Raw genomic sequence first — 27,274 nt, 5'->3', positions numbered from 1 at the left:
TCTCTCTCTCTCTTTTTTTTAAAGATTTCATTTATTTATTCATGAGAGAGATGCAGAAAGAGGCAGAGACATAGGCAGAGGGAGAAGCAGGCTCCCAGCAGTGAGCCTTATGGGGGACTTGACCCCAGGAGCCCAGGATCACGACCTGAGCCAAAGGCAGACGCTCAACCAGTGAGCCACCCAGGCATCCCCAAAACCTTCTAATTAAAAAAAAAATATTTTATTTATTCATGAGAGAGAGAGAGAGGCAGAGACACAGGCAGAGAGAGAAGCAGGCTCCATGCAGGAAGCCCGATGTAGGACTTGATCCTAGAACCCCAGGATCACGCCCTGAGCCAAAGGCAGACGCTCAACCTCTGAGCTACCCAGGTGCCCCCAAACCTTCTAATTCTTAAATGTTGTTGATAAATTTTAAAAATATGAAAATCTGCACAAGCCAAAGAAACTACATCTGTGGGCCATATTTAGCCTGAAGGCCACTGGCTTATAACCTTCTTTTAAAGGTCTCCTTTGGGGTCTTCTGCTCAAATCCTAGCACAACATCCACCCCCCTCCCCACTCCTCACCTCCCACCAGGCTGGGATTAAGTTGGTTTTGAAGCTGGTTTTCATGAGCCCCTTTGCCTTTCAGGACGTCTCCAGACAGGTTATGTCACCGACGGAGGCTGCCCTGAAACTCCCTGCGGCCTGGAGACTATGTACAAGAGGAATGGTCTGATGGCTAGTGTGTTGGTCACCTCCGCCACTCCGCAGGTATAGGGGCTCTGAGAATTGGGACAGTGGGTGGGGGTAGGGGGGCTCCTTTTAGCGGACCCAGGCCCCAGCTAAGTTGTGAACAGCAAGGCAGCAAGGCTCCATGAATACCACCATTCTTAGCACTCCTGAGGCCCTTGGCCACACCAGGCGTGAGATTTGGGAGGCAGTCAGCCCCGAGGATCAGTACATTTTCTACAGTCATTCGCTTCAAAGAAAAGCAAACACCTGCCCAGTCCAGTTGTAGCAAGTGCCACATTCCATTTTGGTGGCAAGATGGGATCAGACCTTTCCCAAGAAAAGCTGCTGCTGCTGATTGTAAATATGTCACACATTCCAGAATGAAGTCAGGCAGAAGTGATTCCAGCTGGCTCTGTGTTCTTATTTACCTTGCTTTGTAGGAGATGGCTGTAAGGACTGGTGGTCCGAGAGTAGCCTGGGAGAGTAGGGCCCCTGCCCTGCGGATGTGGGGGTGTGGGGGTGTTTTTTCCAAGTGAAGTGTTGGAACAGAGTCACGTGAAAGGAGTGGGTGTCATCAGGCCCAGGAGCACCACCTTGCCAAATGTGTAATGCCTGGCTCCCATGACAAACTGTCAAGGGAGTGCTCAGTCTTTTGAGCTTACAGGTCCCTCACAGTTGAGCTGGGCTTTTCAAATGATCCTGTGTGATTGGCTAGAAATTCACAGGAACCTATTCATATCTTATAAACCATTAACAAATTCCTTCTTTTGATCTCTGCTTCTGAAAACAGACTTGTGAGTACCTTTTAAAAGCCCCTGATGGTGCCAGTATAGGTTTAAATGAATCACTGAATCGTCATCACCACCACCACTAATGTTTTTGGGGCAACCCTGTATTAAGTAAAGCTTCTTGTATGAGTGTGTGTGTCTGGGGCAGATGCAGTGGGGTGTAACAGGAAAGATATAAAACCTGAAATCCCAGGAATGGGCTGTTTGGTAACTGGAGGAATCAGGCTTCTCTTCTCATTTACAATTTACACTCCACCTAGAGTAAAACTTCTGTCTTTTCTGATTTCTCTGTGTGTATGTGCATATATATATAAACACACACATATATGTATATACTGAGTATGTGTGAATACGTATGTGTATCTGGAGCACGGTAAGTACTCAAATAGTTGTTGAATGAAAGAACACATGTTTAATTGAAGTACTCAGTAAATTTTGGAGATTGAATGGCACCACACACACATCCACCCCCATAATTCAGTGCATCCTATATGCCAGGGCCTTGTCTTGCGTGTTCCACAGGTGTTATCCCACGAATCCTCACAGTAGCCTGATCAGGTATGTACTGTTGCTTCACCCCTAGTTTATAGATGGGGGAACGAGGCAGGAAGAGGCGAATAAACTGCATCAAATCACACAGCTGGTCAACGGTGGGTGGGGATTTAGAGCCAGACCCCTGTGACTTTCAAGCCAGTGCTCTTAACCCTGATGACACTACGCTGAGGAAGACAACCCTGTCAACCTGATGTAGCCTGCTTTCTGGAACGTGGTTGTGGAAGTGCAGAGTGACTTACAGGGAGTCATCTGCTTGGGGTCTGTGCATAAGATCTAAGGGGCAGAACAGACTGCCAATGTCGGAGGCATTCAGGATTTGTCTTTGTTACTTCTCAAAAGTTTAGCAAGTGCCATTATTAGGGAACTTCTAAAAAAGCCGTGGCCGAATCTGCCCAGGCCCCTTGAATGGGCATCTCCTGAGGGAGGGGGATTCTGCAAGCTGCTTTGTTAGCTTCATTTTATATAATCTATGCCACAACCCTAGGGAGTAGGTGCCAGTGTGCCGTTTCACAGAGCTGAGATGGTAAGGTGAAGTAGCTTGTGTGAGGTCAGGCAGCAGGTGGTGTGGAGCTGGCATTTCCACCAGGCATGACTTCAGAGCTCTTAACCAGCATGATGTGCTACTTCTTAAGATCATCTTAGAGTTCTGGGCATAACAGCCTTGTTGGTGAAACTTTTAAATGACACAGGCCTATTGAAATCTACACGTTTAAGTTTCCACGCCTCCTTTTAACCTCACATTTTCAGTTGTTGACTGTTGGTTTCCCTCACTGGCCTAAAAACACTCTAGTTTCCAGTAAGATTGTAAAGTTTTTCCAGATATAGCCATTTTGGAAAGAATGAAATAAAGAAGAATTAATAAAAGCATGTTCTCTAAAACCCAGTCCAAGATATTGAGGTTAATGGAAACCACAAAATCCCTCTCCATGGGTTGAGACGAATAAAACCATTTATGAACAGGGCACAATTTTTGGGTAGTAAGCTTGATTGGTTCCCCAAAGTAGAATTTGATGAAATTAAATAAAATCAAGGAGAAGGTATGTTCAACATTCTGGGATCCCACACAGTGTTGGGTTTCATGAACCTGGCCACATCTGGGGAGTTTTAACTTCCTCTTTGATGGGAGACCTCCTTCTCTACATGCAGGGCTCATGGTATTCTCCTTTATAAGGGACTCTACTAAATATAACTTTCACGCCCATCTCCAAAGCCAGTTGGTTACCTCTCACCTCATCAGCTAACTGGCTTTGAATTCCAAGTGGCCCATACATGAAGTGAGCCTTGAGAGCCAGTTTAACATTTTGTGTAAGAATTTCCTGTAATGACTTCAAGAAAAAAAAAAAAAAGGTGAAACCAGGTAATGTTTGAACGACAGAATAGGACAGAACGATTGAAGATCGTCTAAGATGTGAAGGCCTGTTCTCTCTGAAGGAGGAGTGGGCTATATCTTTTTATCCCACCAGCTACACCGCGGCCCAGAAGCAATTGGGGGTAGTGATCGAGGGTATGCATCTGGCGTCAGGTAGACACAAAACTAGTTTCACTTCCTGGCTCTTCAGTTTCCTAACTGTGATTCCATGGGGAAGTGGCATTGCCTCTGCTTCCTTACCTGTAAAGAGGAAATAAAAATAGTGTGTACTCAGTTCTTAAGAGAATTAAGCAAGACTATACATATGAAGTGCCTACCACGGTGCCTGGAATGCGGTGAAGCAGCGAGCAGTAGGAGCTTTGCTCACTGTACAGTTGTGTCACTCTTGCATCCTCGGTCTGGGCATGGCAGTCAGCGATTCTGGAGTCAGCCCAACTGCTCAGGTGGCACCCTCTCTCCCTGTCTTCCGCAGGGCAGCAGCAGCTCAGACTCTCTGGAGGGCCAGAGCTGCGACTATGCCAGCAAGAGCTATGATGCCGTTGTCTTCGATGTCTTGAAAGTGAGTCCCGAGGAGTTTGCTGTAAGTAACGTAACTGATGTGGGTGTCTGGGCACCAAAGTGGGGTGTGACGGGGGCAGCAGAAAGTTCCAGTTGGAGGTGGAAACAACCCATATGCCCAACCATAGGGACCGTGGGATATGATATTCTTTATGAAATCCTAAGCAGCATTAAAAAGGTTGCCATCAATCTAGAATTAACCACCTTAGAAGTCATGTGCAGTATATACGAATAGTAAGTGAAAGGGGCAAAGTTATAGCACCATTAACAGAGAAGAGTGCCAGTTTTAAAAAGCATGTACAATACACGCATATTTGCATAAGAAGAGGTCTAAATTTTATGTTTACATATTCATAGCTATAGCCAAACGTATGCAGGATTCTAGTTAATTGGAATTTAATTTTTCTTCTTTTTGTTTACTTTCTACATTTTTTACAATGACTTTACTATGATGATAGAAAAGAGTATTTTGAAATAATAAATATTTTTAGATGGTTTTTCCTTCAGCATGTTTCTGCTGGTCTGATGGAGGGCTTTTCCTTGTGGCAGAGGAGCAGAGTTGGCTCTTCTTTGGCCATGACTTCGCTTCTTCCTTTTGTCCTTTGAGGGTAGAGGAGTATATTGCCCCTGGGGTGACCTGGAGCCTGACTGCAAGTACCGCCCCAGGGCTGTGATTCCCAGGGCTGTGATTCTCGGCAGCACCGTAGACCTGTTTCCTGCCATGCCCACTTCCTCCCTTTTCCCTTTGCTGGAACAGGTTTCTGCCCCCCAGGGTGCAGGGGACTGGGCCACATCTCAGCATTCTGCCATTGCCGGCTCCCATGTTTATTTTGTGCCCTGCTGAGCCTGGCATGTGCATCATCTTCAATGTAGCCAAGGGATCATTTAAAAACCTGCTTAAAGGGATGCCGGGTTGGCCCAGTGGTTGAGTGTCTGCCTTTGGCTCAGCATGATCCCGGAGTCCCAAGATCGAGTCCTGCATCGGGGTTCCCTGCGTGGAGCCTGCTTCTCCCTCTGCCTGTGTCTCTGCTTCTCTCTGTGTCTCTCATGAATGAATGAATGAATGAATGAATGAATGAATAAATAAATAAATAATAATCTTAAAAAAGAAAAAACTTGCTTAAAGCTCTGTAGCAGCTGCCTTGGCTGAGAATGAGATGCTGTATTCCTCCCTTCCTCCTCGGCCTCCAGTGCCCGCTGTGGTCTGGCCAAGCCTCCTCTTCTGCCCCATCTCTATGCTGCCCAGTTATACCTTGGCTCCCTCTTTCTAACCCAGACTCACACAGTGTCCCCCTGCCACAGGTCCCTGTGTTTCTCTTCCTTCACTCTTACTGGCTCTTCTTCATGTCTCTGTCTCTGTCCTTGGGCCTAAAGTGGTGTCTCTCCATCACTCTCTTTGCTCTTACCCTGCCATGGTTTCTTCATATTTCTTATTACTACTACCCAAGATTATGTGATGCAATATTTTTTTTTGTGATATATCTCCTCCACTGGAATAGAAACTCTTTAAGGACGGAAACTTTATCTGGCTTGTTCATTACTCTTTCTCCAGTGCCCAGAATGGTGCCTAGCTCATAGTAGATACTCTGAATACATGTGGACTGAAAGAATTCAGTCTTCAAAATAACCAATGAAGCAGATTATTAGCTCCTCATTTTCCAATAAAGAATGAAAGATCTAACAGATTATTATTTTTTTGCCTGGATCATATAGCCAGGTATCAGCAGAGCCAGGTCTAAAACCCCCACCTCCTGATTATTCACCTAATGCTGGGTGGTAATATTAAGGGCAGCTCCCATTTTTGAACACCTACCATGTCTAGGTCTTAACCTAAGTGCTTTGCATGCATTATCTAATTTACTTCTCATATCAGCCTGATAAATTAGGTATATTTATTATTCCCAGTTTATTGATGAGCAAGTCAGTGCTTATTGAAGAAAGTCACTTCTTCACACAGAAAGTAAGTGGCACTGTCTATCTGGGATTTAAAACCAGGGCTGACATTCTAGACCAGCATTATCTAATGGGAATATAATCTGAATCACATGTGCAATTATATTTAATTATTTAAAATTTTTTTAATTCTAGTATGGTAGACATATAGTGCTATATTAGTCTCAAGTGCATAATATAGTGATTCAACAGTTCCATATATTACGTAGTGATCATCATGGTAGGTGTACTCTTTAATCCCCGTCACCTGTTTCCCCCATCCCCCCCACCCACCTCTCCTCTGGTAACCATCAGTTTGTTCTCTATAGTTGAGTCTGTTTTTTGGTTTGTCTCTTTTTTTCCTTTGTTTCCCCCATCCCCCCCCCCCACCTCTCCTCTGGTAACCATCAGTTTGTTCTCTATAGTTGAGTCTGTTTTTTGGTTTGTCTCTTTTTTTCCTTTGTTCATTTGTTTTGTTCCTTAAATCTCACATATGAATGAAATCGTATAGTATGTCTTTGATTGACTTATTTCGCTTAGCATTATTCTCTCTAGATCCATCTATGTTGTTGCAGATGGCAAGATTTTGTTCTTTTTTTAATGGCTAAATAGTATTCTGTTGTATATTTATACCACATGTTCTTTATACATTCATCTGTTGATGGATACTTGGGCTGTTTCTGTAATTTGGCTGTTGTCAATAATGCTGCTATAGGGCAGCCCAGGTGGCTCAGCGGTTTAGCGCTGCCTTCAGCCCAGGGCCTGATTTTGGAGACCCGGGATTGAGTCCCACGTCAGGCTTCCTGCATGGAGCCTGCTTCTCCCTCTGCCTCTCTCTCTCTATGTCTCTCATGAATAAATAAATAAAATCTTTTTTAAAAAAAGCTGCTATAAACATAGGGGTGCACATATCCTTTCAAATTGGCATTTTTATATTCTTTGGGTAAATACCCAGTGGTACGATTACGGGATTGTAGGGTAGTTCTATTTTAATTTTTTGAAGAACTTCCATTGTTTTCCACAGTGGCTACGTGAGTTTGCATTCCCACCAACGGAGTAAGGGAGTTCTTTTTTCTCCACATTCTTGCTAACACTTGTTGTTACTTGTGTTTTTGATTTTAGCCATTCTGAGAGGTGTGAGGTGATATCTCATTGTGTTGTTTTTTTAAAGATTTTATTTATTCATGAGAGACCCTGAGAAAGAGGCAAAGACACAGGCAGAGGGAGAAGCAGGCTCCCTGTGGGGAGCCTGATGTGGGACTTGATCCCAGGACTCAGGGATCACACCTTGAGCTGAAGGCAGACACTCAACCACTGAGCCACCCAGGCATCCCTCTCTTTGTGGTTTTGATTTGTTCCTGATGATGAATGATGGAGCATCTTTTCAGGTGTCTGTTGACCATCTGGATGTCTTCTTTGGAGAAATGTCTGCTCATGTCTTCTGCCTATTTTTAAATTGGATTATTTGGTTTTTACGTTTTGAGTTGTATCAGTTCTTTATATATATTTTTGATACTAACCCTTTATTCGATATGTCATTTGCAAATATCTTCTCTCATTCAGTGGGTTGTCTTTTAGTTTTGTTGTTTTATTTGCTCTGCAGAAGCTTTTTATTCTGTTGTAGTCCCAATAGTTTATTTTTGCTTTTGTTTTCCTTGCCTCACAAGACATATCTAAAAAAATGTTGCTACAGCTGATGTCAGAGATCTATAGCTAGACCTCCATCCTTCTACTCCCTAGCAGGCTGAACATGAACATCCTTCTAGGTCAATAGGTGTGGATTTAATTCTCTATTTTTATTTATTTATTTTTTAAAATTTTATTTATTTATGATAGTCACACGCACATAGAGAGAGAGAGAGAGAGAGAGAGGCAGAGACATAGGTAGAGGGAGAAGCAGGCTCCATGCAGGGAGCCCGATGTGGGATTCGATCCCGGGTCTCCAGGAACGTGCCCTGGGCCAAAGGCAGGCGCTAAACCACTGCGCCACCCAGGGATCCCTAATTCTCTATTTTTAAAGTTTATTTGAGAGAGAGAGCGTGAGTGTGAGCAGGGGAGGGGGAGAAGGAGAAGGAGAGAGAATCCCAAACTCCCCACTGAGCATGGAGCCCAGCTCAGGGCTTGATCTCATGGCCCTGAGATCATGACCTAAGCTGAAACAAGAGTTGGATGCTCAACCGACTGAGCCACCCAGAAACCCTTTTTAATTCTCTATTTTTAATAGATACATAATATAACAGAGTCTGCATATGCAATAATATTTTTCAACAAGTCCCTTTTCATTCCTTTATGTTCTTTCCAAATTTTTGCTACTGCAAATAATGATGTAGTAAACATCTATTTTTCTTTTCTTTTTTTAAAAAACATTTTATTGATTTATGTGACAGAAAGAGAAAGACAGCATAAGCATGGGGAGGAACAGAGGGAGAAGCAGGCTCCTTGCTGAATAGGGAGCCTGATGTGGGGCTCCATCCTAGGACCCTGGGATCATGACCTGAGCTGAAGGCAGATGCTTAACTGACTGAGCCACCCAGGCACCCCCTGTTTTTCTGTCTGTATCTAAATGTAGATTTGTATGTAAAGTCTCTTTATGTACCAGTGCTCTTCTTTCTGTAGGTGTAGGGATTGTTGTGTCAACAGTTTGCTCATTTTACTTTTTAAGAGATAATATCTAAGTGCAATGCCTGATCTTGGATCAAGAAAAAAATGCTACAAAAAACAGTGTTGGGATATGTAGCAAATTTTGAATGCAGGCTGTAATTTTATTTATTTATTTATTTATTTATTTATTTATTTATTTATTTATTTATTTAATTTTTTTTTTTATGATAGTCACAGAGAGAGAGAGAGAGGCAGACACACAGGCAGAGGGAGAAGCAGGCTCCATGCACCGGGAGCCCGATGTGGGATTTGATCCTGGGTCTCCAGGATCGCGCCCTGGGCCAAAGGCAGGTGCCAAACCGCTGCGCCACCCAGGGATCCCCAGGCTGTAATTTTAGATAATGCTATTGTAGCAATGTTACCTGGGTGTTATAGTTTTATTGTAATGTAAGAGCATGATCTTCTTCTTGGGAAATAACATGCTGAAGGATTTAGGAGTGAAGAGTCATGATGTCTGCTTTTTATTTTTGAGTGGTTCCCCAAAAAAGTATATGTATAATTATATAGAGAGAGCTAACGCAAATGAGACAAGATGTTAATTAGTGAAGTGAGGTGAAAAGTTAAAGATTTCATCATACTATTCTTGCAAGTCAAAAAGTTTGACTTTTTTAAAAAAATCAAAAGTTAGGGGATCCCTGGGTGGCTCAGCGGTTTAGCTTAGCGCCTGCCTTTGGCCCAGGGCATGATCCTTTAGTTCCGGAATCAAGTCCCACGTCGGGCTCCCAGCATGGAGCCTGCTTCTCCCTCTGCCTGTGTCTCTGCCTCTCTCTCTCTCTCTCTCTGTGTCTCTCATGAGTAAATAAATTTTTAAAAATCTTTAAAAAAAATCAAAAGTTAAGAAACTTTTTAAATGGATTACTGCCAGATTGCTTTCCAAAAAGAACAGAAAAGTCTATGGTCCTGTCGCTCCTGATGGTACTGATGGACGACAAACGGCATCTTCCTGTTTAATTTGCATTTCCTTGACTATGATTCTAAATTTGCCAGACACATGCTTCCTATATCTCTGGGAGTGGAAGTAGGAATATATATCTTTGGAGCTGATTGCTTTTTGTTCTGTGAGCCCTCCTGGTCATGCGTTGGTGGAGTGATCTAAATGCAAATTTAAAGATATCTTCTGGGGACGCCTGGGTGGCTCAGTGAGTGGCTCAGTGGTTGAGTGTCTGCCGTGGTTGAGTGTCTGCCGTAGGCTAGGCTCAGAGCATGATCCTGGGGTCCTGGGATTGAGTCCTACATCGGGATCCCTGTGAGGAGACTGCTTCTCCCTCTGCCTGTGTCTCTGCCTCTCTCCTGTGTCTCTCAGGAATAAATAAATAAAATATTTAAAAAAATGTATCTTCTGTTATAAAATATGCCACTAATTTGCCAACAGCTTCTTTTGTTTGTTTATTTGGGGATTGAGAGCCTGTATATAAGGTTGTGGCTGGGAAGAGGGGATTTAGTCACCAGTGTTAGAGGGAGAAACACTATATTGAGCATTTGCAGAAAATTTTTTTTTTGTTTCCTTTTTGGCTCAGTATCTTTCATTTATCCATGGAGAACCACTTCTTCCTTTAGAGCCATATTGTGAAGTGCTTCAACAGGTCTCTCCATTCTCAAGGATTCACCTCAACAGAGGTGTTTTATAATATCTGGAGATTAGCCATTTCCCTAAAAAGCCTGGATTTTTAGGGAGCCCTGGACTAGAAGGAAGGAGGAGATGGGAGATGTAGTTAGGATAAAGAAGGCATTGCCATGGTGACTAGCTTTGTTGGATATCCTTTATTAAGGCTTTATTTCCAAAAATAAGGAGAAGCCATTGAGAGACTTGTTCAGGAGTGTGCTCCTCAGTCCAGGCATCTGTGCCTCACTGTGGCAGGGTTACAGATTTCATTTGTTCGTTCATTCGTTCGTTCATTCATTCATTCATTGTTTTTGCTTATCGTCTAGTTAGTTACCATACAGTGTAATGTTAGTTTCAGGTGTACAATGTAGATATTTAACACTTACATGCAATGCCCAGTGCTTATCATGAGAAATGCTGCTTCTAGACCAGATGGCCCCATTGCCCCATTGCCCCATTGCCCCAGATTCCCCATCTGGGAATCTCCCCTGCGGGAGGGTCAAAGTCTCGTGAGGCTGAGAGCTGCTGTGAAGGGGCACAGGACCTGACAAGTCTCCACCCCTACCCACACCCTCCCTTTCTGATAAAACTGCCTACTTTGGAGTGCCCATACTTCTTGGGAAGGACTGCTCATCAGCAACCTTTCCATGTGTGTTTGGCTTTGTGGTAAAATGACGTGAAATTTATAATCTGATGATTTTACCTATGTATTGACATATTATTGTTTTGTACTCATCTTTTTTGGTTAGAATTGAGAGGATGGAAATGGGAGAGTCTTCTGAAAACCCTCAGATTATGTGTTTGGGACCAGCCAGTATTTTTTAAGTTTGGTGATCTCTTTTGTTGTTTGTTTGGAATAAAATACCTGAATACATTTTCTGACTCAGGGGCCAAGCAGGAATCAGAATACTCGAAACTTGGACCATCCAAAAAAATGTGAAATGTAAAGCCACTATTTTAATAAATCATTTGGAAATTCAGTAGCAAACCCTAGAAGTGATGGCAGGATGGAGAGGAAGTTTCCTCATTTTCATATTAGCAGACTTTTGGTTCTCATCCTAAATGACATTGCAAATATTCTGCTGGTCCCGATAGGGAGTTGACTTGAGTGGTGAGAGAGATTTCCAAGGTCTTCACACTGAGCTTTCAGTGTGAATCTCCTGTTTTCACAAGGCCTTTCTGTTCCCCAGGATGGCAGAAGTAATCCAAATGTGAGGGGACTTGGCGAGCAATCTCTATGGGTCTGGCAGGAGAAATGCCAGTGTGTGTGCACTGCCTGGGACATAGCTCTGGTCAGACACACAGACCTGTAGGCTTCCTGGCCTTAGTCATCCCTTGACACCTAGAGTACGAGGACCAGATCCTCCTTATGCTAGCATCCAGTGCCCCCTTGCCACTGGTGGGTAGATGCAGAGGTGAAAGGGCCTGGTTCCCAAGAACTTCTGTATTCCTAGTGCCTTTGCTGTCTCTGCAGAGCTTCCATTAGTGACAAAACTAGCCTGTTGGAGGGGTAAAGAGGCTCTCCACAGAGGCCACCTGCTTAATTTCCCTCTCTTGTTCAACCCTGAGGATGGTATGCTCTGGCCTGGATCCTGTGTTGCTCAGGAACCTAGTGGTCTTGGACAACCTTTAAATTGTTCCAAGAGGCAACCACAGTTCTGCACCTTAACCCTGGAAAGTGATTACACACTGTGTATGACACACAGTGTCATAAGTGATTGACACACTGTGTATGTTGCCATTTTTACGATGTATCTGTGAAGTGAGGTTTCTTTCATGACTATTGGTTGACTCAATGTAACAGCCTCGTTGGAGAGCAACTTTTGATGCTTGAACATTCAAACAAATCAATGGTTCCTTATTTCTTAGCTCATGTATTTATCAGGAAGCATAAGTTCACATGCTGATACATGAGCTATGAGCCCATCTGTGTGAGTTCACATATATATGGTATATAAGTGTAAATATATAAACACACATGTATGTACAGTTGACCCTTGAACACACAGGTTTGAACTGTGTGGGTCCGCTTATATACAGATTTTTTTTATAAATACAGTATTGTAAATGCATTTTCTCTTTATGATTTTCTTAAGAATTGCTTTTCTCTAGCTTATTTTATTGTAAGAGTACAGTTTATAATTCTTATAACATACAAAATGTGTTAATCAACTGTTGATGTTATTATTAAGGCTACTGATCTATAGTAAGCTATTAGTAGTTAAGTTTTGGGGAGTCAAAAATTATATGAAGGTTTTATTTTATTTTTTTAAAGATATATTTATTTATATTAGAGTGAGAGTGTGAGTGGGGGGAGGGGCAGAGAGAGAGAGAGAGAGAGAAGACTCCTTGGTGAGCATGGAGCTTGACATAGGGCTCTATCCAATGACCCCAAGATCATGACCTGAGCTGAAATCAAGAGTCAGATGCTTAACCGACTGAGCCACCCACTTGCCCCAATATGCAGATTTTAGATAACAGAGGCTTGACATCCCTAACCTCCATGTTATTCAGGAGTTTATGATATATATATATATATATATATAATCTTTGTGAAAATTCAAGATAGGAGGTGCAAAATGCCTGGCACCTGATGGATGCTCTCTGTCTCTGTCTTTATGTGCTGCATAGATGTGCTTTATCCAAATGCATGTATATATGTATGTATAGTTTTATGTATTTTGTATGCATATGTATCCATATGCATATCTAGAGATAGCACCTGTCAGATGCCAGGCATTTTGTACTTCTTGTCTTGAATTTTCCCAAGGATCCTATAAGATAGGGATTATTGTCACCATTTCCTCAATGTGGCACCTGAGACTGGGAGAGGTTAAATCATGTGTTACAGAAAATACTACTACTCTTAAACAGTGGTATCCAGACACACACCCAAGCCCAGCTTATTCCAGAGTCCCAGTCCGTTCTACTGCATCATGTCCTTCTTCTTGATCTGTGTGCCGTGGGCAGGCTTGTGTTAAGAGGCACTCAGATGCCCCTTTCACTCCTTTCCCTGACCTGTCACAGGTGTCTCTTAACTGACACCTGGCATTCCAGCTGACATAGAGATTGGCAGATAAGGTGAAGTCAGCTCAGTGCATGCCTTGGCCTGCGAAGATTGTCAGCGGTGTCTTACTGTTAGCTGAGGAGCAGCTAAAGATGGGAATAGCCTTTAACTAGATACGTGTTTCCTGTATTTAAAACATTAGTGTGTTGCAAGCAAGCTGTGGTAAAGGGCCAGTTTTTTTTTTTTTTTATCATTTTTCATCTGTTGGGGACTGATACTTAAAAAAAAAAAAACAATAAAAACGTGTGGCAATTTGTTATAAAAGTTCCCAAATGCCTGCTCTCAAATTCTGTAGTTATCTCATTGTGAGCTGGTGGAATAAATAGTTTGCGGTCCAGTGCTGGTCCATGGATGCATCTCAAGTAGCACCCTACCATGTAATTTAGAGGAGGCTTAGACTTCAGAAGAAATATACAATTTCTATAAGCCATAATTTTTTAAAATTTAAATTTAGAGTAATAGATAGTCTCTCTGTTTAGCATTCTAATTTTTAATATTGTGTCTACAACTTTTTTAAATTACAATAGTTTCATGCTTGAAACAAAAACTCAAATAGTACAAAAATATCCAAACTAAAAATGTTCCCCTTAATCTCAGTCCCACCCTCCAAATGACTATTATCAATCCTTAGAGAGTTTGTTTCACATTAAAGAAAGAAGGGTGTGAGGCCAAGATTTATGAAGGAGGAAGGGATAGAGGAGGCAATTTAGAAATTTTTTATTCTATTCTTTCTTGATTTTTTTCTTTCCAGGCAGAATGTTACTACTCCGTATAGATTCAAAGTTATCTTTGATTTCCAGTATCTTCTAACACTGATTCTCTTTTGTTGCAGAGCCAGATCACGTTAATGGACATACCTGTGTTTAAAGCCATCCAGCCGGAGGTCTGTACTTTGTCCTTTAGACTGTTCTAAACACTGTGGCTGGGAAGAGATGATTTAGTCAGCCATGTTTGAGTGACTCTTGATTTCTCCCTTGAAGTCTCTGTAAACGCATTATTGATTTAAGCCCCTATGAAAGAGCTCATCCAGGTGCTTCTCATTCTTTGAGTCAGGTATTTGGGTTCTGCAGAGAATGTCACTGTTTCTGGCCCACTTTGGCAGGGCTGTGGGCAGTGGGTGCCCATGGCCTCCATGACTGAGCCAGGCCTTCTCACACTGACATCTTTCCCCAGGCTCCTCCTGCTGAGAATGGTCCCTGTCAGGAAGGGGATGTGAGGGAGCATTTTTCTGGAGAGCTTTCTTTCTGTTGATCCCAAATTCTGGTGGTTTACTTGTTTTTGAGTTTGAAACCAGTTGCCACAGCAAAGCATATACATATTTACATTAAAAGCATGTGTACATTTTTAGAAATAGCATATTCAATAAAGAGAAAAAAAAAGTTGGTTTTGGTCTTTAAAAATATCCTGGAAATGTATAGTAGATGATAACAAGGCTTTAGGGTTGTTTTAGTCAGGGTTCTTTTTGTGTTGGCAAGTAATAGAAATCCGTTTCAAAGTAGCTGAATAGGCAGGAAGGGAGTTTATTATAGGGAGAAAGGGGCAGTTGATGGAATTCATGGGCATGGAGTTCCGGTAGCTGGAGAGCCAACCAAGATGGAAGCTCTGCCTCTTGCCTCTGCTTTTTCCTCTTTTTTGCTGTCCTGTCTTCTTTCCTGTCCATTCATGGGGTCCAGTGTAGCCTCCCCAAAGGCCTCCATTTACATGATCCTCCTTCAGCCACCTTCCAGACCGAGTCCAGCCCAAGTGAGCCACGTGGCTAGTGCTGGTTCATGAGCTGAGCCAGGAGCATGTAGCCAAGATGAGCAGGCACAGCTGAGGGGACACATTTTAGAGAAGTGAGGAGATGTGTCAGAAAGTGTCTGCTGTGACCATGGTGTGAATTCCAGAACTCTCTTGACATGTAGCCCTTCGTCTTAGAGTATGGTAGCTGTTAAGGTTTTGAGAAAAAGCAGCATATTTTAATACAAAGATAGAGGATCCAGGCCTTCTGAGAGCTGGCATCTAACCTACTGCAAATTAGGAGGAAACTAGTACTTCTAGCTGCACTCAGCATTTATGGGAAGACGTGGCAGTGATTTGTATAACTGTGTGTGTGTGTGTGTGCGCACGCATATGAACGTATGTGCTTTGCTTATCAGGTTTGGGGAGCAGAGCTATGTTTGTTTTTTTTTCATTGGCTGACTTCCAATCTTTTCCTGTTGTCTTCTAACATGAAATTATCCATTCTCTCTAATTAAAAAAAATAAAGCAACTCTCTACCTCTTGGCGATTTTTAGGGGAGTATTAGTTTGACAGTTGCCTTAGTTTTCAGTCTAAAGCTATTTGTGATCATTTTCTCTGCTTCTCTTTGATCTGGAGTCATTTAGACATTTGGATCTTTATTCTTTGTCCTGAGCATCTGGGAGAGTAGTCCAGCTTGCCGTGAGCCCTGGTTCCTCGACCTGCATGTGCCCAGGGAAGCTGGGGTAGCCATTCAGGCTGATGATAGGAGGAAAAATGGTGGGGAGTTCTTCAGAGGCATGACTAGGGCCAGACCAAGGCTTTTCCCCAGGGCACAGAAGTTTGGAAGGTGCCTCATCCAAGACATATCTTATTTTAAATTGTGATAAGACATTAAGGTAGAGATGTTTTGCTTTCAAGATTTTCACTTGGAGCTGTGATTGTCAGTTGTGGCTCACATCAGAATTACCTGGGCGGCCTCTGAAACATGGGGTACCTGGACTCCACCCTTGACCATTGAATCTAGATCTCTGGGTCAAGGCCTGGGCCCAGTCAGCCCAATTTTGTAGAAGGTAACCAGGTGATTCAGATACAGAGTGAGGATTAAGAACTAATTCCCTTGAGGTCTCTGGAGAAACCCAAAACTTGAATGTCTTGGATCTACACACACTAAAAATGGAAGAGTTTGGTCCTTCTTGTCATTTTCAAAACTGTGGCTAAAAGGAGGATCATGGGAGCTGCCCCAGCTTTTTTGCTGTCGTTGTTGTTAGTGGACTGAAAACTATTTTTCTTCCTGATGATGTCTGCCACATTGTGGCTGACCCACCCAGAGTTGGAGGGACATTTATAAATTTGACAAGACTTCTCAGGAAGCAGAGGCCATCATCAGAGCAAGATGGACACTGTGAGTGACCTGTCCTCCCAGAAGATCAGGAAGCCTGTGGGCTGGTACCTTTCATTGTTGCCTATGCATCAGAATCAGCTGGGGAGCTCTGTATAGAAATACAGAAGCCTAGGCTCCATCCTTGGAGATGTTGCTCTCATAGAGCTAGAGTTAGAGTGGGTCAGGGAATCTCTGGCTCTGTTCTTTTTGATATGTAAATTGTCCTGTCTTTATTTTTTTTTGTACTTTTTTTTCTTGTTTTATTCAGCAATAAGACCATAATTTTTCATATTTAAGGAAGTATGAAAAATTTGTCGAGTTTTAAAGGCTGAATACATGTAGTGTTGGATCAAGGCACATACAAGACTGGCCAAAGGGCATACAATGCACTTTGTTTTTTTGTTGGGAGAAAAAAATCATGGCAACAGAAAAATGATGTGGTTTTTAAACAAGTAATAGCTCACAATTTTGTAGGAAGAAAGAAGTGTTACATTACAAGTTCATTATGTGATATGTGGAAAACTGTGACAGAAATGGGCAGTATTCTTGATCATTGTGAAAGTAAATTGAACTTTTTTATGTACAGTGTTAAAACATTTCACATAAACCGGATCTAAATTTGATTTCTAGTATTTATTTTTATTTTAAATTCTTCCTTATTTAAAGTACTACTTTCGGGATCCCTGGGTGGCGCAGTGGTTTGGCGCTTGCCTTTGGCCCAGGGCGTGATCCTGGAGACCCGGGATCGAATCCCACGTCAGGCTCCCGGTGCATGGAGCCTGCTTCTCCCTCTGCCTATGTCTCTGCCTTTCTCTCTGTCTCTCTGTGACTATCATAAATAAATAAAAATTAAAAAAAAAAAAAAATAAAGTACTACTTTCTCTGCATTGTTGAGGGGAATTGGCTTATGGTTACACTACCTTTTTAAATGCATGTAAGTGTTTCTTTGTTGACATCGTTTATGATAAAAACATAAACATTAACAATTATGTCTTTAGAATTCACTTTTCAAAAATTGGGATGGTATAGGCAAGACCAAAATGCAATTCTGGTATTTGTGTTCATTATACTATGGAGTCTAAGTTTTCATGTTTTCCTAGGTACAAATTTCCCCCCTAACATAGAAGCATGCTCACATTATTGATTTGTGAAGTCCTTCATGCTAAAACTTTGTTAACAGTGGTTTTAACAACAGACTTCATACTCCTTTATGCTAGCTGATGTATTCAGTTCAAAAGATAATGCTTTCTTAAGGATATCTACTTTGCTTAGAGTAAAAATGGAGATATGCAGCAAGTTTGATATTGTCCATTACTTCACATATTTTAATTTATTGAATACCCCTGGGATAATACAAATTTAATAGTTGGAACATAATTTCATAACTATTTTTTGAACTTTAATTTTTCTCATTCAGCCAGTTTTTTTTTTTTACATTTTATTAATACCAAAGTGAAAAAATGGCCTGTGCTTATACTACAAGGATCTCATGTGAACTCAGTCCTGATTGTTCAGTACAGCAAGGAAATCACTTTCACAGCCAACAAGTCATCTTACTCAGTAGAACACAAAGTAAATGGTTTATAACGTCAATATTTGCAAGGAAAATACAGTACAAATTACTAAAAAATACTAAAATATAGAATCGTGTTCAGGCATCTCCACTACATCAATTGCAGCAGTAACCTGAAATTTGAAACTTTTAATAAAAAGTTCTTAAATATAAATTATATGGCAAATGTATAGTACATTGCTTTTTCCAGTCTCTCTTTTCCAGTGTTTTGCAGTAGAATAGGGTTCCTACCATCACTTCCCTTAGGTTTAAAAAAACCGAAACACAGTCTGCTACAAGGCCTCCAGCATCATGAGTGCAAGTGATCTGAGTCTGGAATACCACTGTCTCTGTAGCTTTGGTTACTGCTGCTTTCACTGTGATTGTTTTTATAAAGATTTACTCCATTAGGAGGAAATATGGTGTGTATTACAAATTCCTCCTTTGAGATTGGTTCATTGCTTATTGGTAACATCTGAAAAGAAGTCTCCCTGATTTCCAGGATGGAGTTGTCCTTCTTAGTGCCAGCTTCCGCATAGTCATCCTTCCTTCTCCTCCCTTTGCTGTACTCACAGTTCCTTGAGAAGAGTGATACATTTCTATGAACATACCAGCAAACTAAAGCAAGAAGGTCAATGGTCACCAGGGCCACAGCCCCACCAATGATGGCAGCCAATGGTAAATTGGGATTTTTGTAAGGTTCTTTCTCTTGCTCTCTATTAAGGGTGGTTGTAGGGTTGTACATTCGAAGGGGTACAGTTTCAGTCTCAATACAAACACAGGTGTCATCAAATAGGTAGAGGTTACTGGTTTCCATGGGAACCATGCAGGCTCGATAGGGCGAATCAGGCTCTAGGGCTGTGACCATTACATTCTCCTGTTATGATTGTTTCTGTTTTAGATCCAGATGCTGGGCTATGGCCCAGTTTGAGCCAGCTGAGTCTTTTTTTTTTTTGAGCCAGCTGAGTCTTAAAGCAGTCATAGGTAGGACAAGTTTCCAAGAGATATGAATTGTGTCGGAGGTGACAGATTTCACAGTAATTATAATTGTTTTTCTTGCTGGACTCCCTGTGGTTTGCTGATCTTTAGTGAGCTTAGGATTCTTGATGTCTGGTTGTTTGGTCACTGGAGCTGGCCACTGTCCTTGAGCAGGATATACCGTATTGGGTATTACAGTGGTTATCTGAATGGTGCTTACAACTGCACTGTCCTTACAATCAAATAGAACTTTTTTGGGAGCTTGGCACATAAGCCCACGCACATTGACCTTCATAGGTAATGATTGCAACCAGTCACGTACCCATTTCATCTTGCACCCACAATACCAGGGATTGTTGCGAAGAATCAGTTGGATTATATTGTCCAAATCATCAAAGATACCCTGAGGTAAATTACTTAGGTTGTTATTGGACTTATCAAGTAGATACAGCTGCCTTAGATAAGAAAAAGCATTTGGGGGCACCCAATTGATGTGGTTATCTTGAAGATAAAGCTTCCTCTGGTTTGTGCCTGAGGTTTACTGGTGCAGCAGTCAGGGAATTCCATACCAGGGACAGTTCTGTTAAGTTGACTAGGTTGAAAAAAACTTTATCACCTAAACCATGGTTGTTCAATAGATTTCCACCCAAAACCAGGCGTTTTAGGCTAGTGAGACCTTGAAGAGATGGGGATGAAATAGTGGATATGCGGTTATCATCCAAGCGTAGTTCTTCTATAGTCCTGGGCAAACCCCAGGGGATTGTGCTAAGGTGACTACGGGACAGGAAAGTCGAAGATAGTTGCTGTCTCGGAATGCCCCCTCTTCAATGCTAACAGCAGAGACCAAATTATCATCTAAGTGTAATTCTTCCAGGTAGGGAATTTTGGAAAGAGAATCATAAGTATAGTTCTTCTGTTATTTTCCTGCAAATGTAACTCTTACATACTTTGGTAGGTTGGTAGGAAATTCATCTAAACTGTTGTGGTATAGGTATATTCTTTGTACTTTTAGCAAGTTTTTCAAATCTGAAGGAATTCCAGCGTTATTGATTTGGTTGTTCTGAAGGTATAGAGTTGTAGCATCCTCTGGTATTCCTGCTGGAATGGATGTCAGAAAGTGATCATTACAGTAAATGAAACCTGCATCACAGCGGCACACAGATGGGCAGGATTTAGCCATAACTGATAGAGGTGCCACCTGAAGGAACAGCCCAATTTTAGTCCCGATGAGGAAAATGCTCCAGGCTGGGTTGATCATGGTCAGCAGTGTTGAGGTCTTTGTATACAGTAGTGTCAGAGCCCTTTTTGAATCATGTGAATAAATTTTGCATGAGTGAAAATCCAATGCACAAAAATTATTTTCCTGATGAGGGGCTGGGACTTATAAACTCTTGTTCAGTCCTTGGACATGTTCTTCACTGTTTATTCATGTAATCCTATGCTGCACACACCTCCAGATCTGGCTCGCTGTTGTCAGTGAACATTCCAGCTACGGTTCAGCATGGTAGGCAAGCTCATTAAAGGAGGGACCAGAGACAATTCAGCTTGCTCTTACTATGTAGAACACATGGCTTCCTATGCACTTTTTTTTTTTCCTGATAGAGTTTCTGTGTGAAGGTTCCTTTTGTGTAGCTTAATTCCCTTATTAGAAATTGCTCTCTTTAAAATTCTTATTGGCTCTTCTGTGCAATGTGGTCAGAGATAGTAACTTCAGATCCTCATGAAGAAAGCCATTCATGATGCTAAGGTCTGTATAGTAATAAGTTTTTCCATCAGTTACCCCCCACCTTTATTCCTGTCCAGGATTATCTGAGTATAAACTTTGTACAGTAGCTATATCCTGAGGTATGATTACCTGCTGTGAAATAGCTATTTCCAGCTTTTGCTTCTTGCTGCTTTCTCAGAATAGCTGGTGTAGTCACGTTATATAAGAACAGGTATTCTTTTTTAAGAGGTAAAACTTAATTCAAATATTCTTCATGGGAAAAAATAGGAAGCATACTAGATTTACTTTTCTCTTCCTTAAAATATACTGGGTCTGAGCATCTCCAGGAAGACGAGAAAAAGCAATCCCATATATACTGCCACTATAGGTGTAATTCCACTGTGAACTGGAGTGATAACCCTCCCCCTCTCCCAAGCTCCACGTCCAGTGCACACAAAGCCAACGGCAGCTGCAGGCAGAACTTGTCCTGTTTCGGATCACTCCTACAGTGAGGAGTGAGTGAGGGAGAGCATTCCAGTTTACTGCACACAGCCCACCTCCAAGTCTGAAGTTCAATTGTCTTGTCTTTAACCAGTGGGAGCCCTTTCATGTTACCTCCTGGATCCTTTTAATAGGATCCCCTTGGTTTGGATGGCTTCCTTGCTCTTTGGCACAAGTCATATCAGTGTTGTGTTGTATAATTCCCGCTGAAGACCTGGAGTCAGATGTGTCTTCGGGGTGCTGGTTTGTTTTCCTGGAGACAAATATTCAGAAACCATGATCTGAGTGAAAGGATTCTCATGAGAGGAGGTTGCAGTTTGCTTTTAGGTTCTTTTGGTGGACAGGGTTAAGAAATATTTATTTGTTCAAAGGAAAAGTCATGGAGTGCCTAGGTGGCTCAGTGGGTTGAGTGTCTAACTCTTGGTTTCTGCTTGGGTCATGATCTCAGGAGGGATTGAGGCCTATGTTGAGCTGTGTGCTGAGTGTGGAGCATGCTTGGGATTCTCTCTCTCCTCTGCCCCTCCCCACTTGTGCTCTCTCTCTCTAAAAGAATAATAATAATAAAAAAGGAAAAGTCATGAGTTCATAGTTAGGGTCGGTGGTGGTCTTTCTCCACATTTCTTCCTTCCCTCTTCATCCTTGTCATGACTTCCCTGTGAGTGGTGTCTATTTCTCATTCTCTTGACTTTGGGCTTGGCCGTGTGCCTTGGGCACAAGTGATAGCATGCACGTGGTGAGTGAGAGACATGACATCAGAACTTCTAATCTCCATGATATATGGATGACTCTTGCTTGTTTAGCCTGAGTCCCAAAATGAGGATGTTGTAGATGATCTGAAAGCCTGAATTCCAGCCTAACCTGGCCCTGCCCCAGTGAGGCCAGTGGAGATTGGCTGAACTGCAGCCATTCTACCCACCCCCTGAGTGTGAAATAAATATTGCTGTTTTAAGCCTCTAAGATTTGAGGGTTGTTTGTTATATATCACATTATCTTGTTGACATGTGACTGATATAATGTTGATCTTTCCAACTCAAATCTATCATTTTTACAGTGTTATGAGCTTACTTCCTTTTATTTTCTTATGATTTCTTTTACACTGACAGGTTTGGGTTTCTTTCTTTCTTTTTTTTTTTAGGTTTGGGTTTCTAACAACATTAAATAATTGCATTTTTGTATTATCTCATTGTATACACATACATTAAATTATTTAAAAATAATAATATCAGTATTAACATTAACCAGCAGAGTATGGATTATAGTTTAACATTTCTTTGCAGTTCTGTTTGTCTTTAGTACCTTTTCTTCTTGTCTTCCCTCCTTTGTACCACTTCCATACCCACATGGGCCCCCCTTCTTCACTTTACCAGATGGCTTTTGGAAGCACCAGGGAGGAAAAGGAGGGTTATGCTCACTTGGTTCTAGAGTCTGCCTCCTGAGAGACCCTGTTGGGTTCCAGTGCCTGGAATGCAGTGGGTACTCAATAACTATTTGTTGAATGAGTGGAGGAGGAATGAATGAGTGAAGCACAGGAGCAGAATGTTAATCTGTCTGTGTTTAGGCCCCTTGCTAAGGGAGGGGGGTGTACCAATTAAGGGAACATTATTACCAGGGTGCCTGTTTTGTGGTGGGACCGCTTCCCCCAAAACAGGGGTTTTGCCTGGTGAGCTCAGCCTTTGAAGATTCAAATTTCCAAATGCTGTTGATAACTGAGGGTAGAACTGTGGCTTCTGCTTGTTTCTGCAAGGGAGACCGCAAGAGCATCATCCCAGGGCTTAGCGGAAGCTTGGCAGATGGTGAGTTAAGGATTGGCAGAGAACAAGGAAAATGGAAGTTAGCAAATAGAGAACCACACTGCCCTGTTCCCTGGTGACTTCAGCAAGTGACCAATTTTATCAAACATTGGCTAGCTAATGCAGATACAACTTTGCAGAATAATGGCTCACAGCTGGGCTTAATTTGTATGCTGTGGCCCAGAACCTCATCACTGGATTGGTTGGATTGGGTCTCCAGGACTAGGTGGATTCCTGCCTGCCAGGGCTTGGGCTGAAGGAGGTCTTTCTAGGGTTCCTGGAGGCAGCAACCTTTGTGTGGTACATTTGCAGGGTGGCATTTTGTCCCCTCTTGCATCTCTCTGTCATTAGGCCCAATCCCCAGCCCATGAATTGGAGGCTTAGCAGTTTCTCAGAGGCCAGTCGAACTGTCAGAACTGGTTTTGTCCTTGGTTTTGATATCAGTGGAGAGCAGTGCTGGGTGGTGAGGACGGGGATCTACTGTTCTTAGAAGGTACTGAAAATGAGCACGGTGTGTGTGTTTCCTCAGCCCAGAGCTCTGTCCACATTGGGCTACTGGGTCCACTTACCTGCATGTGCTCAAGAGCAGGGTTGAGTCCTGGCCTCACCCTGAGGAGCTCGGACTTTGGACAAGTTACTCATTCTCTCTGTGCTTCAGTTGTCTTGTGTAAAATGGGGGAAATCACCATTTCTACCTTACAGTGGGTCTGTAAGAACTTTGTTTGGTGCCTGCATGCTTTAAGTTCCTGATGGCTTGTGGCTGTTTGCCCTCTCTGGTGCGCAGTTTATGAATAGACTGTGTGCATTACGGACACGAGGTTGTGCTCAGCAGTACACTCGATAGTGACCCTGTGGGAGCCACTGGCCCCAAGGAGGCGATACTCTGAAGAGCATAGTGGGTAAGAGCACTTTTGCGGGAATCCTTGAGGTCTGAGTTCACATCCTGGTCCCTGGATGGCCATGAGGCTGAGGTCTAGATGAAGACTCACACCATGGTGCCCCTGACCCTGTGGACATCGTTAGGGAGGGTCTCTCTGCCTTGGAGTTGGCGCATTGGCACTGAGCCTGGAAGGCTGAAAGGGATTGTATTTTATGGGTGGTTTGGGGAAAGGGATGAGAGTTAGGAAGGGCATTTCAGGCGGAATGAAGAACTCGAAAAGGCAGATAATATATTTAGTGAAATGTAACGCTACTTTTGGTGCTGGGTGGCTGGGGAGAAGAAAAGGTGAGCCTGCTGTTCTCTCCGTTCTGTGCTTCTTGAGGGCATAACAGGGACTTACCGGAAGCCAGTGTGTCATTCTCTTGCCCACTGGCAGCTGGGGGCATGCAGGGTCACAGAGGCATGTGGATGGGTGTCTCATAGGCCTAAGTAGGAAGGAAACAAGCATTAGTGGGTACTAAATTCAGTGAGATGGAAAGTTTCTCTATGTGCCTGTGTTTTCTCCAGCCTTTTTGCTGCCATCCCCACTACCAGGGGCGACTGACCTTCACTCGTTCACTCAGTCATTCATTCATCAGTCTGCTATGCTCTCTGCTGGAGAGACAAAGATGAAGGGGACACAGGGGGTGGGGGTGCACAGTTCAGCAAGAGGGGGGAACATGTGTGAACATATAGTACACAAGTATTTCGGGGATGTAGAGATGTCAAGGAGAGTGGGTGGTAGGAATGGGCAGGAGGCAGAGCTCTACATTGTTGGGCTCAGGGATCCACTGAGGGATTTCAAAAAGAGAATGACATGGACCAACTGTATTTTAGGAAGTTCATTCTTGATGCTGGAGACAGAACCACCCAGAATTAGGAGATTGGTTAGGAGCTTTGCAATAGTGTGTGTGAGGCAAGGGTGGTAGCTGGAGGGCAGGGGGCCTGGTGGTAGGCTGGTGATGAGGCTGCTGTGAGGTCCTAGGCAAGAAGAAACAGGAGAGGGGAGTGGACTGTGCATTCATGGAACAGAAGGAAGAGCAGCGGGCAGAGGAGGAGGCCCAGGGAGCCTGGAAGCAGAGCAGGGGCATGGTAACATTTACCCTGGGGGAGGGAGGCTGGAAGGGCTGGAGAGGGCTGATGGTTTGGAAGACTCATGAAGGACTGAGGGACCAGAGGTCAAGCTGGGGGGAGGCGTAGATTTAGTGTGGAGTCAGAGAACCAGCTGGAGGCCAGGAGATCATTTAGGGAGAATGATGGCAGAGTGCAGGATCTGTGAGGTGGGGTGGCTCTAGAGACTGTGCTTGATGGGATGTGGCTGAGCCTTTGGGGAGCTGTAGCAGAAGACGATGAAGGTCTCTCCTGGAAGAGGAGGGGTGTGGTGTGACCCAGGGGTGAGAAGGCCCACCACCCAGTTTAGTGATGTCTCTGGAGATGATGGCAGGAGATTGGGAGGAGGAGACTGTGGACCGCCAAAGGTAAGGGTGCTGACAGCAATGTGGAGGGAGGGGAGATGGAGGTGCCAGGAGGTACCCTGGGCTCCCCCAGGATACAGCTGTGGGCCTAGACTAGAGCTGTATGAGGTAAGGGACCAGTATGTCACCAGAACCTGCCATCAGTCTTCAAGGCACAGGCCAAGAGCTCAGTATTAGCGGAAGGCAGGCAACAGCTGGTCTGGGGAGGTTTGTAATCCTCTGCTTCCCTCACTGTGGCCCTGGAGGGAAGCAGGGGGTTACAAAGAAAGGCAGACAGCTTAGGTTGAGGAAGGGAGCAGCATTAATGAATGTTTTGGGAGCAAAGAGTCTTTCTCCAGAGAGAGCTTGCATCCCTGTGGGACACTTACTCTAGAGAGGTTTGCCTTCACCCTTTCTGCCCCAGGGCTTGAGGTCTCTGAGCGTGACTTGACCTGCATCTATTGGTTTACAGAAGGGCTGGCCTGTAGAAATGGAAGACTCCCTGCTGAAGTACACCATTTTCTCTGGGCCACATGACACGTTGCAATACAGGAAAACACTGTCTGTGGGTTCAGGAACCTGACCCTCTGGCCTTTTGTCTGGATGCTGGGTTGCCTGCTCTGAAGAAGCGGGCATTCCAGAAAGCCGAGGTCAGTGTTGGATGTCAGACAAACCCTGTGTGTCTTTACTGCTCCTTGGAATCACAGCGTTTGGCCCTAGGAGAAGAGAAGCTCGTTGCCAGCAGGCAGTTATTTGTAAAGAGGAGATTGGTTTCGATGACATCATTAAAACTCCTCTGTCAGGTCACATGCTGGGCAATTTTCTGACACTGTTTATTTCCCTCTACTGCCCCAGCCTAGCCTGAATCTCTGCCACCTCTCTTCCAATCGCATATCCTCACATTTAATCCAGCTTCCCAACCTCCTTTTGCATCCAGAGACATCTTTCTAAAGCCACAGTTGGGCACAGACCTAACTAGATCCCTCTGAGGCTCCCCACTGCTCCTCAGATGCACATTTCTTTTACACTGCCAGCTAGGCAGTGTGGGGGGCCAGTAGCAGACCTCCTGGCCTCAACCAGCTCAAGCCTGCTGCTGCTCCATGCTGCCCACAGCCTCCCTGGTTCCCCCATCCCAGAAATGGAGTGAGCAGCTGGGAACACTAGACTGGGAGTTGTGCAGGTTCCCCTTATGCTCACCACACTGTCTCCTACTTGCTGTGCTTAGCACTTTTAAATTTGAATAATTAGTTATTTCCAGTCTCTCTGCCTCCTAGATTATAAACTCCATGGATGTGGGGATCATGCCAATACTATAATCCCCTCCATATCCTGTGACCCAGCACAGTGCCTGATCCTGATGTTACTTACTGAATACATTTAGGATGTGGCCCTGATAATAATGATAATATCTCATTGAAGCCTTCTCTTCGATTCTGTGCTATAGTGCCCCCCTTGGTTCAAAACACTGAATTAGGTAGTAGGAGGTGGTCTAGGTTCCCTCCACTTGGGGCCAAGACATGGGGTAGGAGGCTCCCAGAATAAGGCTTATCAGCTCTGATGTTTGCACCAGAAGCCTGAACAGCCGCCTTTCTCCTCTGTGACTGTTCTGAGTTTGTATTTGTTACTTGCTTCTCATTTCCCATCGTAATGACTTCTTGTCACAATGGAAACAAGTGGGAAAAGCTTTGCCCCAACTCCATGTATGATGGAGGCAGGGGTTGGAATTCCTCCCTGAGCCCCAGAAAAACACTTGTCTGAAAGGTGGCTGGTGGCAGGGTTGCGGGGAGGGTGGTGGTGGGCAGTGCCCAGGCAGGAATCAGGTCTGGCTACAGACCTAGGCCAGCAGCATATTTGATCCAATGAAACCAACACTTTGCACCTTCCAGACTCATTTTTCCTCTCTTCTTGGGTGTGGATATGACAATAGTGTTGGTTAGAAACCAAATTTCCTTTTAAATGAATTAATAACATAAAACAGAACCTTTGGTGAACAGCTATTTTTATCCTTGGGGACTTGGTGCCTGGT

General features: G+C 43.4%; 1 protein-coding gene and 1 pseudogene across 26 annotated transcripts in view; one reads left to right on the top strand and one right to left on the bottom strand.

The window, feature by feature from the left end:
• Positions 1-27,274, top strand: part of RALGPS1 (Ral GEF with PH domain and SH3 binding motif 1) — a 291,129-nt gene that overhangs the window by 50,173 nt on the left and 213,682 nt on the right. For all 26 annotated transcript variants that reach the window (XR_011999844.1, XM_072748577.1, XM_072748581.1 and 23 more), the window contains exons 3-5: positions 631-752; positions 3,898-4,005; positions 14,079-14,129. Coding sequence is in view for 25 of the 26 variants with exons in the window: in XM_072748577.1 (XP_072604678.1) it covers positions 696-752; positions 3,898-4,005; positions 14,079-14,129 (216 nt within the window). In the remaining variant the exon portion in view is untranslated. The remainder of the gene's footprint in view (positions 1-630; positions 753-3,897; positions 4,006-14,078; positions 14,130-27,274) is intronic.
• Positions 18,212-20,244, bottom strand: LOC112927892 (leucine-rich repeat transmembrane protein FLRT3-like; annotated as a pseudogene).

Source organism: Vulpes vulpes, chromosome 2 (assembly GCF_048418805.1).
Source record: "Vulpes vulpes isolate BD-2025 chromosome 2, VulVul3, whole genome shotgun sequence".
NCBI lineage: Eukaryota > Metazoa > Chordata > Mammalia > Carnivora > Canidae > Vulpes > Vulpes vulpes.
The sequence above is the reverse complement of the archived record's forward strand: the minus strand, read 5'-3'. Positions and strand labels throughout refer to the sequence as shown.